This window comes from Calliphora vicina, chromosome 5 (genome assembly GCF_958450345.1).
Source record: "Calliphora vicina chromosome 5, idCalVici1.1, whole genome shotgun sequence".
Classification (NCBI taxonomy): Eukaryota; Metazoa; Arthropoda; class Insecta; order Diptera; family Calliphoridae; genus Calliphora; species Calliphora vicina.
The window spans coordinates 80,011,934-80,025,863 of NC_088784.1; the positions used below are offsets into that span (position 1 = coordinate 80,011,934).

At 32.0% G+C, this 13,930-nt stretch overlaps 1 protein-coding gene across 1 annotated transcript; it reads right to left on the reverse strand.

The window, feature by feature from the left end:
• Window positions 1-7,537: 7,537 nt before the first annotated feature.
• On the reverse strand, window positions 7,538-13,798 carry fidipidine. Its single transcript, XM_065511602.1, has 10 exons — window positions 13,571-13,798; window positions 13,285-13,493; window positions 12,700-12,829; window positions 12,496-12,633; window positions 12,265-12,435; window positions 12,087-12,131; window positions 11,706-12,013; window positions 11,315-11,428; window positions 11,055-11,257; window positions 7,538-8,240 (listed from the first exon to the last, which is right to left on the reverse strand). Exons 1-10 carry the CDS (start codon window positions 13,655-13,657, stop codon window positions 7,864-7,866), a joined length of 1,782 nt encoding a protein of 593 aa, XP_065367674.1. The 5' UTR covers window positions 13,658-13,798; the 3' UTR covers window positions 7,538-7,863.
• Between the last annotated feature and the right edge of the window lie 132 nt (window positions 13,799-13,930).

Consider the following 13,930-nt stretch of genomic DNA (forward strand, 5'->3'; position numbering starts at 1 on the left):
TTGCCATTTCATCATTTGACAGCCCATTTTATTTATTACCTCAAATTTGGCCACCCTTTATATTTAATGAATAATCAAATGTCATTGACATTAATACTCGAAACTCTATTTTTGTAGTTGTATCGTTTTTGCACTATAGAAGCGTTATAACTGAAACAAATACATATAAAGGAGAATATTCTAATTTAGAAATATGTATAGTACACCAAAGTCCAAACACGCAATTTTACGGTTTATTGATAAATTCGCAGAAGTTTTAATTTGACATGCAAGCACTTGCGCATAATTGCATCGTTAATTTTAAAATTGTCGAAATTCATCAAAAAATATACAAAAAAAGAACACTTGCCAATGCACTTTAGTTCTTATGCACGAGCATTCAAAAGTGTTAGGGAGCAGGGGTTAAACAATTGTCCACTCTGTACTTTAACTTTTAAAAAATTAAGAAATTAGCTATAACAAGACTTATTTATTCAATAGCAAATTCATTATTTATTAAAGGATTCTTAACCTTTAATTTTTGAACTAACACTATCGGACAATGAAAAATACTTAGGAGTTATTCTGGATAGTAAACTATCCTGGAAACCCAATACCCTTTCAAGGACGTCAAAAGCCTTGACGGCTATGTATGTCTGTAAGAAGGCGATAGGTACGCAGTGGACCCCAGTTCGTTAACTGGCTATGTGATACGGCCATTAAGCCGACATTATTCTATGGAGTTTATGTCTGGTGGAAGGCATTGCACAATGGCTCAATTTGCATGCTATTCGAGAGAATTTTAAGAAGAATGGCAATCCTGATAACAGGAGCTCTACCGCAACAAAGTCGCTTTTTACTATATTGAACTGGATCCCCGTGGATCTAATGGTAATAATGATGGCATTTTCCTCTGCTAAACGCGATTGGGCCGTGGAAACATGCTCCATACGGTCACGCCAGCATAATAGTTAGTATTCAGACTCTTCCGGATAATATCGATTACTGTATTTCTAGGACCTTCATGGCGAGGAATTTCGGTTTCTCAATTCCGTATGACACAGAAGCAATGGACGGACCTTTACATGACACAACGGGTCTCTCAGTATATACAGACAGTTCTATGAAGGGAGATCGAGTTGGCGTAGGTGTCTACATTCGGGAATTCGACATTAGGTTATCTTTTAGACTTCCAAATGAATGTAGCATTATTCAGGCTGAAATATCAGCCATCAAAAAGGCGGCTAACTGGCTCAGTTATAGCAAGATATCAGGCAGGTATATTCGTATATATACTGACAGTCAGGCCGCAATAAAATCTCTAACAGGTGTATACACAACATCTAATTTGATCCAGGAATGCCGGGCATCCTTAAACAGGATGGCGAGACATTCAACAGTCATACTCAAGTGGGTACGGGGACACGGAGATACTACGGGCAACTGTGTTGTTGATGATTTGGCGAAAAAAGGCGTCATGTTACCTGACGGAGACATAGATTTCCTATGCTATGTGGGATTCCGTTATCCAAATGCAAGCTACAAATTATTAACTTCTATTATGAGCTCGCTCAGACAAGATGGGGTTGTGAACCCACATGCACTATAGCCAGAACTATATGGCCCTGACTGGATCGTGGACGTACAACATATCTTCTTGGCTTGAAACGCTCACAATTGAGTGGTGTAGTGGCGGTCATAACCGGACACTGCACTTTTGGTAACCACGCGAGGAGACTTGGCTTGCCATACAACAACTTCTGCAGAAGTTGTCAAAACGAGGAGCAGGATATGACCATTTTTCATCTTCTTTGTCACTGTCCGGCATTAGTGGATCTACGCTTAAGGTTTCTGGGACATCGTTCCCTAATTAGTCTTTCTGAGCTCTCGAATATGAGGCTTGAGGACATTAATGCCTTTATAAGGAGTAGCAATTGGTTAAAAATAACAGACATGGGGATCTTTTAAGAGTAACCTAATAACCGCCGACTCATTGGAATGCAATCTTAAAAATCTCATCCCTCTCTCTTTCTTCGGACATCTTCTTCTTAACTTTTCAATCTTCCCCTTCTCTCTTTTCATTTCTATCTGTCCCCTTTTTTCTGTTGATTCAATAGAACTTGTCGCTAGGCGGTCAGAGCTAAACATATTTTGGAATACGAACATCGCATTCATGCTAGAGAACTTGAAAGAACAGTAAGAGTTTTTGGTCATTTGTCAAGAGGATTCTGAACAGTACCGGTGCTTCAATTCCTCCTCTTCTGAGAGGAAGCTAAGGAAAAAGTTAAGGAAGCTAAGGAAAAAGGTATAACAAAACGCTCCAAAGCCGTTCCATGTCAGTAGTATCCTCTCACCGAATAATTTCTGCAAAGCACAACAAGAAGAGTAAATCGAAGGAAATATTTTTGCATGATTATGTTGGTACTACTGGAGATACAGTCGACAAGATAATACCATTCCCAAGCCACCATGGCACGGGGACAAGCTGCCCATGATGGGATCACGTATGGATACCGTCAATAATCTAAAGGAGTGGGCAATAACCGGGCAAGTCAGAGACCGGCAGAACTCTACAGTCGACAGGACGGGCAATATTCTTTAAGGAAACCTAAACCTATAGAGAACTAAATAGATCCTGAACCTAAATAGACCAACACTCAGAAGTTAATATGTTAAATGGACACACAGAATTGATGGTTCGTATCGGTCTATTCGACAATACGACCATGTGAGGAAGAGGATGAAGCACTACCTGTGCCACTGTCTAGCTTTTAGTTGAACTAGAGACGAAGAACTGACGCGTCATTACCATTATCGCTTAAGGGCAAACAGTCCGTCCTTTTAAAACTCATGAGCTGATTTTTATGGTCTCGAGCTTCCTATACGAAGGTATATGTCGATTGGCTGTTCCCGGACGATGTTTTTTTTAGTCGTATGCCGTAATTGGAGATGACGTTATGTATTATTTAAACTTAAACAAACCAACAATAAAATTCCAAAGAAAATGAAAATGTAAATCAAACGAAATAAAATAAAAAAAAACAAAAACCTCTTGCGTCTTTATTGGGATTTCAAAGGACAATAACATTTTGTTCATGGTCTATATAGCATGATTGGTATATTACGGCAGATTACCAGGTTATTTTTGATTCACATCGGCCTTTTATTGAAAGTTCATGGATTATTTGACCGCAGATCAGTTGCCAAATTCTTTGAACCGGCAGTTTTATGAGAATGACGACATGTTATATGACATGGAAAATTGTTATTCTGGTAATTTTCACTCAGGATAGATTTCATCATTATAGAAGAACTGGGCACAGTTATGGCTTGTATGTTCGGGGAAACTTGTTTATTGGGTATAAATAAATGTTATGTGTTTTGAAAGTAGCAATGGAAATAGATTGCGTCGGCACCAGAATATATATCCAGCACCAGTTTATTTGGAATTCTTAACATTTGGATTCTGGTTATTGATTTCCATGAGTACTGCAATGATACATACGTATGTATGTAAATCCATCCATTTTAAAGACAATTCTGAAACACGAAATATCTACACCTTGTTAAACTTAACTTTATTATTCACTATCTGACCCGACAGACGTTTGATTTTAAAATATGTACAATGAATCTTATGGTCATAGACTAAAATATATATAGAAGCGTTACTGAGAGACAATGAACCTAAGTCTGTTGTCAAAAAACTAAGTCTTGCAACTACAGAATACATGTAAATCAATGTACATATTTTGAGTTTTTATATAAGTAATCGAAGTTTGTTCAGAAATATAAGTGATCACAGATCGAGGTCCTTTTCTTGATTAAAAGCTTATTGGGCAAGTTATTAGCAAATTTAGATATTTTGAGTTTTTATCTAAAAAATCGATTTTTGGTAAGAAATGTGAGTGATCACAGATCGAGCTGATTTTCTTAATTAAACGCTTATTGGCCAAGTTTTTCGCTAATTTAGATATTCCGAATATTTATATAAAAAAATCAATTTTTGTTCAGAAATATGAGTGATCACAGATCGAGCTCCTTTTCTTGATTTAACGCTTATTGGCCAAGTTATTAACGAATTTAGATATTTTGAGTTTTTATATGAAAAAATCGATTTTTGTTCAGAAATATGAGTGATCACAGATCGAGCGCTTTTTCTTGATTAAACGCTTATTGGCCAATTTATTAGCGAATTTAGATATTTTGAGTTTTTATATGAAAAAATCGATTTTTTGGCAGAAATATGAGTGATCACAGATCGCGCTCCTTTTCTTGATTAAACGCTTATTGCAAAAGTTATTAGCGAATTTATTTATTTTGAGTTTTTATATAAAAAAATCGATTTTTTGTCAGAAATATGAGTGATCACAGATCGAGCCCTTTTTCTTGATTAAACGCTTATTATCCACGTTATTAGCAAATTTAGATATTTTGAGTTTTTATATAAAAAAATAGATTTTTGTTCAGAAATATGAGTGATCACAGATCGAGCCCTTTTTCTTGATTAAACGCTTATTGGCCAAGTTATTAGCGAATTTAGATATTTTGAGTTTTTATATAAAATAAATCGAGTTTTTGTAGAAAATAGGAGTGATCACAGATCGAGCTCCTTTTCTTGATTAAACGCTTATTGGCCAAGTTATTAGGGAATTTAGATATTTTGAGTTTTTATATGAAAAAATTGATTTTTTTGTCAGAAAAATGAGTGATCACAGATCGAGCCCTTTTTCTTGATTAAACGCTTATTGGCCAAGTTATTAGCGGACACCAAAAAAGGTGTCCAAAAGTGTGGTAGATTTTAAACGGAGATGGACCTTAATGGAAAGGTTTCCGAAAAAGGTTCATAAATTCATCACTATTAATTAGAACTATTAAAATTATATTTTTTGTAAGTTGTTATAATAATTTCAATCAAATATAAAAAATAAAAATTGCTGGTTTAGTGTTTTTTTTATTAACATTTATGAATGTTAAGATTTTTCGATCTCACTCCTTACATTCGTCATGAGCACCGGATTGTTCTCTCGGGAGCTACATCGATGGCAGACTCGTTCATATTAGTCTGGGCACCTCCGTTTGTCCATATAGACACATAAATATGCTGTTGTAAAAGTGCACATCAAACCAATTTCTTTAGAGTAACGGTACAACCTGTTGCTGCTTTGTAAATCATCAATGTTTATAGTCACTAATTTATTAGCGAAAAAATGTAAATTTCTTTTTTATGTTCTTTTTTTTAAATTATGGAAAATTTTTAAAAAAAATTATTTTTGAAAAAAAAATTCGGGGTAAAAAAACATTGTAGGTTCGACTTACTTTGGCCTTATATACGCCATTGGAAAGGTCTTTGAAATATCTATTAATGGATATCCATATTGTATATATTAATGACATAGTAATCCAGATATAAATAAAAATAAGTAAGAAAGTATGGTCGGGCTTGAACGACCCTACAGTAAGTAAAAAAGCAAAAACATTTTTCTTTTAAAATTTCAATAATTTATATTTTTGAGTGATTTTCGGAAATGGGCCTTATATGTGAGCTATGACCAAGTATGTACCGATCACCATGAAATTAGGTCGTGTGATTTATGTCTATATGAAAGTTTACTATGTTGAATTTTGTGAGTATACCAACATTTTTAAGCGATTTATGCACGTTAAAGTGATTTTCGGAAGCGGGTCTATATGGGAGCTATGACTAATTATGTACCGATCGTAACAAAATTTGGTGACATGAATTTTGTATATATAAAACTTATTTAGAGCGCAATTTGTGGATATACATTTATAAATTAAACATTTATGACCGATAAAGTCCAATTTCGGAAGGACATTTGTATGGGGGCTAGGTGAAATAATGGACCGATTTCAGCCAGTTTCAATAGGCTTGGTGCTCGGGTCGAAAAAATAATATGTACCAAATTTGATCGAAATATCTTCAAAATTGCGACCTGTACTCTGCGCACAAGGTTTACATGGACAGCCAGCCAACCAGACGGACGGACATCGACTCCGAAAGTGATTCTAAGTCGATCGGTATACTTTAAGGCGGGTGTTAGACTAATATTTTTGCAACCAAGCCGGCAGAATTGTACTATGAATCATGTATGTAAGTTATTTGGGGGCCACGGAAAGTTGATTTCAACATACAAACGGACAGACGGACATGGCTATATCGGCTGGGCTATCTATAACGATCCAGAATATATATACTATGTGGGATCGCAAATGAAAAATGTAGAAATTACAAACGGAATGACAAACTTATATACATGGGGAATTTCATGTCAAGTGAACCAACTTTTGAAATCGATGTCTTCCGATCGGGATGAAATTTGCACCAAGGTTAGCTCTATTGGATAGTAACTCAGACACAATTTTTCAACAACATCGGTCGAGAACTCTCTGAGTTATAGGGGGTAAAATTTTGAATTTGGTCAAACAGGGGTTTTTTCTTATCCATGTAACTTATTACCTATTGTTCTTAGCAAAATGTGTCCCAAATAGTATAGATAGCTATTTCTTCGATCTTTCGAAAAAAAATATTTAAAAAAAAAAATAAAAAATTTTTAATATTTTTTTTCCGAAATCAAAAACTTTTTTGACTTTTTTTTTAAATTTTTTCTCTTTTTTTTTTTTTTTTTTTTTCTTAAAATAAAGTTTAGATATTTTCCTTGAACACCTACTTGGTCGCTTAGTGGGATGCGAGTGGGATATCTATCAAAATAAATATTTTGTAACTCAAAACATAAAATTTTTGACTTTTTTTGCAAAATCAAAAACTTTGTTGACTTTTTTTTTCAAAATGGACCCTTTTTTAATCTTTTTTTTTAGGTCAAACAAAAGCTTAGATATTATCCTTGAAGACCCTTTTGGTCGCTTAGTGGGATGCGAGTGGGATATCTATCAAAATAAATATTTTTTATTTTTTTTTTTAAATATTTTTTTTCGAAAGATCGAAGAATTAGCTATCTATACTATTTGGGACACATTTTGCTAAGAACAATAGGTAATAAGTTACATGGATAAGAAAAAACCCCTGTTTGACCAAATTGTCAAAATTTTACCCCCTATAACTCAGAGAGTTCTCGACCGATGTTGTTGAAAAATTGTGTCTGAGTTACTATCCAATAGAGCTAACCTTGGTGCAAATTTCATCCCGATCGGAAGACATCGATTTCAAAAGTTGGTTCACTTGACATGAAATGCCCCACATATATCCTTGCCACTCATGGATTATAAAAAATCTAAAACCAGCGATAGTTTCTTAAATATAGGTCGAATCAAGAGATCTGTGATTACTTATATTTCTCACCAAAAATTTTTTTTATATGAAAAACCACAAAATGACATATAGTTTCTTAAATATAGGTTCAATCAAGAAAAATACGATAATCAGTGATCAATTACATTTTCCACCAAATCAATAGAGATCGCATCGATATCCAATGTGCACCTTTGATCTTACTGTTGTATTATTTAAAGTTTGTGCAGCGATTTCTTTCCATTTTCATTGGCTAAAATTTTCCAACGTTTTTAAATAATTAGTTACTTATTTATTTGTTTATGCTTATGTTTGTTTATTATTCATACATTATTAATAATAATTGAAATAAATAAAATACAAATTAATATTTAAGGGTACTATGTATTTAGAAATAAATTATTTACTAATTTAATTATAATTAAAGAGCTAAATTTAGTTTTTATTTATGATATTTTCACAAAGAAACGATATTTTTTTATGTATTTGCTATTATTTATTTAAACCATATTGCTTGATTGTTTTGTTAGAGTTTTTGTGCATTGTATACAAGGAATTATATTTTATTTAATTTTTAAAAATGTTATAGATATAATTGCTGTGAATTTTTGTTTTTACTTTTTACGTATAGACTTCAAATGCTGCTGTAGTTGTTCGCAACGTTGACACTCCTTTGTTAATTGCTTAACAGCGGCCGCATATTGTCGCTGCAATTCCAGCAGTCCTTGTAATTCTTCATTAAGCATATCACGTCGTCTTTTCTCCTCGTTGTATTTAGTTTTAACTTTTTGTTCCGTTTGCTTGACCCCATTTACAATTTGCTCGAATTGTTGTATGAACTCTTCACGGCCATGTGTTGTCATCATGCCCTCATTGTAGGCCTCACATATGGAATTCAGCAATGAGAGTTCCTTTTCCATATAACGTTTCTGATCGTTAAGGGTGTTGTAGAGGGTGTAGTATTGTTTAGTTTCTAAGTGCTTTGAACTCACTGAAATAAAATAAAATATTTAGTCGTTTAATGCCAGTGGCCCGTAATAAGGGTTTCACTTATTTTTGGAAGATTATTAATTGTCACTTGAAAATCACTTTAATTAACTCAAAAAAAAACAACAAACTTAAGGTGAAAGATAATTTAAAATCAAAAAACTCAACCATAAACATAAAAAACAAGGCACATAAAAAATATAAATATAAAAAATCGCAAATTTCTCAAATAAATATTAAATATCACTAAAACAGAAATCAGCCCAATTATGAAAAAAATTCCCCGGGAGTTTTTTCCCATTGAATTTGAATAGGAAAATTGAAAAAACTCCCGGGAAGTTTTTATTCTTAATTGGGCTGAATATCACTAATATATCTAATTCCATTTCTTAACACAAATTTTACCAAAAAAAAACAAACAATAAGTTTCTTCTATTTCCCAAAAAAATAATAACCAACAAAATTCCATAAACAAATCGCTAATTTCACACACTGGCAAAAAAAACACAAATTTCACTATTTTGTTCTAAAAATATAAGGTGAATTGATGCAAGATTCGGAAATGTCGTGCAAATCACACAAATCTATTTTAACAAAATTTTTAAAAGAAAACTAATTTCTACAGACACAAGTTTTAAATACAAATGAATATCGATATCTACAGTGGTTGACAATACAATGGAAACTTAGGTTTAATTCTTACAAATATTTGTTTGGATATTTTGTTGGATATCCCTTTTTTATTAATAATTCACAGCGACCACACATTGAATCAATTAAACAATCAATAGGTCCTTTTTTGAAATGTTTTGACATTTCCTTATAAACCCATCTGATAAAGCTTCTTCATTGTTCATCTGACTCAAATCCCATGAGATTGAGATCTGGACAGGTCACTTCAAAACACGTACCTCACTGGATTGTAACCACACGGTTACAACTTTAGAAGTAGTTTTGGGATTATTGTCGTGCTGGAATCTCCAAACTAGAGATATATTTTCCTCAGCGTATGGATACAAAACTTCGTATAAAATGGATCTATATCCGCAGGCGCTCAATGGTTTGGGAGGGGATATGGAATAATTTCTAAAATATTTTTCCTGGTTTGTATATAAAGTTGTATAGTTTGTTCTAAAAATATTAGTTTGAGGAGGGAAATTTCCTTTTTTCCCTCCCCGTGGATCCGCGCCTGGATTCTGATTACAGTCATAGTATCTTGCCCTGAATTTTGCACATAATATCAAAATTGACTGTCTTATTTGTGGACTTGGGGCTAAAGTACTCAAAAACCCAAACCAGAAACCGATTTTTTTCTGTTTGAAAAATCGACTGGTTTCGAATATTATATATTTTCGAATAATTTTTATAATTAAGAACTTTTTTTTAATTTTTGTAAAAAAATATAAAATTATTCTAATTTTGTTATAGCTGGCTTATGATTTACAAAATTAGGGCCTAAATATTTTTAGGTAAACAATTTTTTTTTTTTTTCTTAATAAAAAAAATTATTGCAAAAAATTTTCAAAATTTTTTATAATTTTTTCAAAAATATTTTTTTTTTAAATTTATTAGTGAAAAAAATTTACGAGAAAAATTTTTTTTTTTTGAAAAAAAATTCTGGTTAAAAAATATTTTTACCGATTTTGACCCATTTTCAAAATTATTTTTTAATTTTTTTTTTGGTGAAAAAAAATCGGGTTAAAAAATATTTTTACCAATTTTGACCCATTGTAGTAGGTCCGACTATCTATCATTAGATATCCATAGTCTCTATATTAGTTACTTAGTAATCCAGTTATAGATCAAAAATCGTGGTTGTCCTATTTTTTTCCTTATATCTCAGCCATTTGTGGGCCGATTTTCTCGATTTTAAATAGCAACCGAATCGGGTCTATGTATGAATCATGTATGTAATGGGGGCTACGGATAGTTGATTTCAACATACAGACGGACATGGCTATATCGATTCCGCTATCTATAACGATCCGATATATATACTTTGAGGGATCGCAAATGAAAAATGTAGAAATTACACATGGAATGACAAACTTATATACAAATATGTACCCTTGATATTCATGGTAAGGGTACATATTTGTACCCTTAACATGAATGAATTTTGTGTAACAAAAGTTACACAAAATTTAAATAATTTATTTGAAATTATTAAAATTTCTAAATAATTAATAATTCTTTGCTTTCAACAATCATATATTAATCGATTAATCGTACAACCCTTGTATTTAGATAGCCTTTGTCTCCAAATAAATCTTTTAATAATATTTTATAGGTATTTGAAAATATTTTGACACATTTTACTGATCTGGAGTAGAATTAACGTTCTTTGGCGAACAGTTTAATTGCTAATTAAACAATTATTTTCATTAATACAATTTTTTATATCCCTTTAAATTGTTCATTATTTGTAAAAATACATCACGAAGGCATACAATTATTTGCAATTGAAAGTTTAAAATGAATTGTCACTCACTGCAACATTTTCTCCTTTATTTGTCAACCGATTTTCTTTTTTTACTAGCTATTGATGAGCTATAGTTTATCATCTTAAATCGGGTCATACTTTTAAAACTATAAGCTACCACTGAAACAATTTTATAATAATTTAATTTCAGCTTTTATCCAATAATGATTTTGGTTGAATTTCGAACTTTGGGCAAACACTAGTATAGTTTGAACGTTTTCAGATTAAAGTTGATGTAACTATCAACTGATTTCAACTATAAACTAAAAACATAATTGATCTCAATCTAACTAATTTCTTAAAATAAAACAAAAGAATTCTTATGACATGACTTACTTTCATTGTATAATTCATGGAATCGTCTTTGATATTGTGCCAGTTCAGTACGGTCTGGTGTATTATCCAATTGTCGTTGTATGGCCATTATGCCTCTATTACGTTTGGCTAATTGCAGTTTAAGTAATTGTATGCGTTCTTTTTCTTTCGATACCACCTGTTCACGTTCCTCAGGATCTTGGGCATTAAATATTTCGAGTTCTCTGCGAGTAAAATGATTTTTTTAACACGCTCTTTTGAATGATTTAAAGGAAACTTACTCAATTTGTTGTTGCAGATCTGCTAAATCTTTACGGCAATGTTCTTTAAATTCAGATTCTTCCTTTTTTAGTTCATCATGAAGTTTAAGAAGTTTTTGTACCTTTTCCAAAAGGCTAAAAGAAATAGGATTAGAATAGTAAAATAAATATTATATAGCCTTCACCAAAGTATACTTTAAGGTAAATATTAATTTTTTTTTGGTGAAAAAAATGATAAAAAAATTATTTAAAAAAAATTGGAGAAAAAAATGAAATTTGTATGAAAAATAAGTGAACAAATCGACTTATTCGCGGTTTTTTTGTTTATATAAATTTTAAACAGCAACCTATGTAAGTTTAAGTTGGATACTAGCGGATATATTGATCAGTGTTCATTTTATAAACTCCTTACCTCACATCCACACTTTGTTCGACTTTTTTATATTCCTCTATTTCTTTTGTTAACTCATCATGTTGTGCCTTTTCATTTTCATATAAATTCGCCTGTTGCTGTAACAAATCCAAAACCTCTTTGGTCTCATTTTGATTGCGCTCCAATTTTCGCTGTAAGGCCTGTTTAGCAATTTCTAGAGATTTTATTTGATTTTGTTCGGTTAGTTCTTTAGCATCTGTTGCCATTTCCTGTATAAATTCTTGATAATGTTGTTTTAGAGCCATGCGAGTGGCACTGTCCAGCTTTTGGGGAGATCCCACTGCGTCCTAGTTTAAATAAAATTTTAAAATACACACAACAATACATATAATACCACAAACAAGTTGTGCTCATTATTACCTCATTGGTAAGAACTAGATTTTTAAGTAACTTTTCAACATCAAGCTGCAAACAAAAAATGATGGTGGCAATAAAGCAAATAAACAAAATTAAAAGAGTTTGCATATAAAATTCTGTACAATAAAAAGCCGTGGCGCACATAAATATTATTAGATCTGTGGTAACTCTATAAACCTACTTGAGTGTCCACATCATCATTCAAAGGATCGTCCGTATTTTCATTGCTCTGGCTTGTGCTAGAAGCGGCCAGCATATCACCATATTCCAATAAAGTCAAATGAACTCTGGTCTTTTCATCTTCATCTGTTAAATCTTTGCGTTGATATTGACGGACGGGATTATATAGTTCCTAGAGAGAAATATTAATATAGGAATATAAAAATAAAATTGTTAGAAATCTCAAACTGACTTGTATCCTTTTGATATGGCTGGAGGCATTGCGTATTTTCTCCAAATTTTGTTTATCACTTTTATACTGATAGTGATTGTGGGATTGACCAATAGCAAATCGTTTCAAACGTAAATTTCTTTCAGCTCTATTTTCCACCTTTAGTAAACATGCAAAAAGTTTATTATAATAATAGTTTTCTTGTGATTGCTTTCAATAATTTACCGATTTTTTAACCAGCCATTGTATTACTGGGTGTATACTTAGAAATTCCAAACCTTGTATTTGATGTGGCTCTATGCGAAAGGGGCATTTCATTTGTGGTAATACAGCAACAATTTTTTCCACTAAAGCACTAAAAATTGAAATATAAAATATTAAAATCACTATAGTTTTGAAACAATTTAAATCGTCATTTCATGTCAACATTTTATATGATTACATCCCATAAAGTATTAATTTTTTAATGAAAAAAGGGAATAATTACTTAGATTGACTTCCTGATATACTAAGATTGTGAAGGTTAGTTGTCCTTTCAGTTCGACCCTAAAATACCGTTTTCAAACGAAAAACACACCAGCAAATACCGTTATCACTAAAATTCCATTATGGGAAATATACCAAAATATAATTAACGATTCGTATAAATACCTACAAATCGATAGCCAATCATGTTCGAAATACAATTGGTATATCTTAAAACCCTTAACAAATTTTAAATTTTCATCATTTTTGTAGAATACTTGCTTAAAATACTTTATCTTGTATACATTATTGCATACATACACATTCTATCAGCTAATTACTTACATTTTTTGTCCAATTGTTAAATTTTCATGAAACAACAAATCCACATCGACATCATAATCGCAACATTCTATGCACCAAGTCATACCACCAACGATTTTATCAAATGCCGACAAACCTCTAATACATGCTCGATAGTAGCCAGCCTTTATTAACATATCGAATGTTTCCTGCTCCTTGGCGGTAGCATCAACATCCTCCCGACGTTCCACCTAATGTCACATACAAATTAATTTGCCATTAAAATCTCACTGTACATTTCAAATAACACAATAATTTGATTACTCACTTGTACTTCACGCCCTTCTGCATCGTAACGTGTGGCCAATTTAACATTGGATTTTATGTGTTTTGAAAATATTTCCTTATTGGCCATGTCTTAAACGCTTTGATTTTAAATTTAAATACAATTAAATAATAAATAATTGTTAGTAATTGAACTTTACTGGAAAATTGCACTAAATTTCCCTATTTCACTTTTGTTGTGTTTTTTTCGCACACACAGCTGTTTTTTGTTGACATCGCTTGAAGTTGTTGTTGTTGTTTATGCCGGGATATAGTGTTGCCATTCCATGGGATTGTCAAATGTTGTGGGCATATTGATTTTAGGACATTTCAAAACTTCATTATTCGAAACGTTATAATGAAT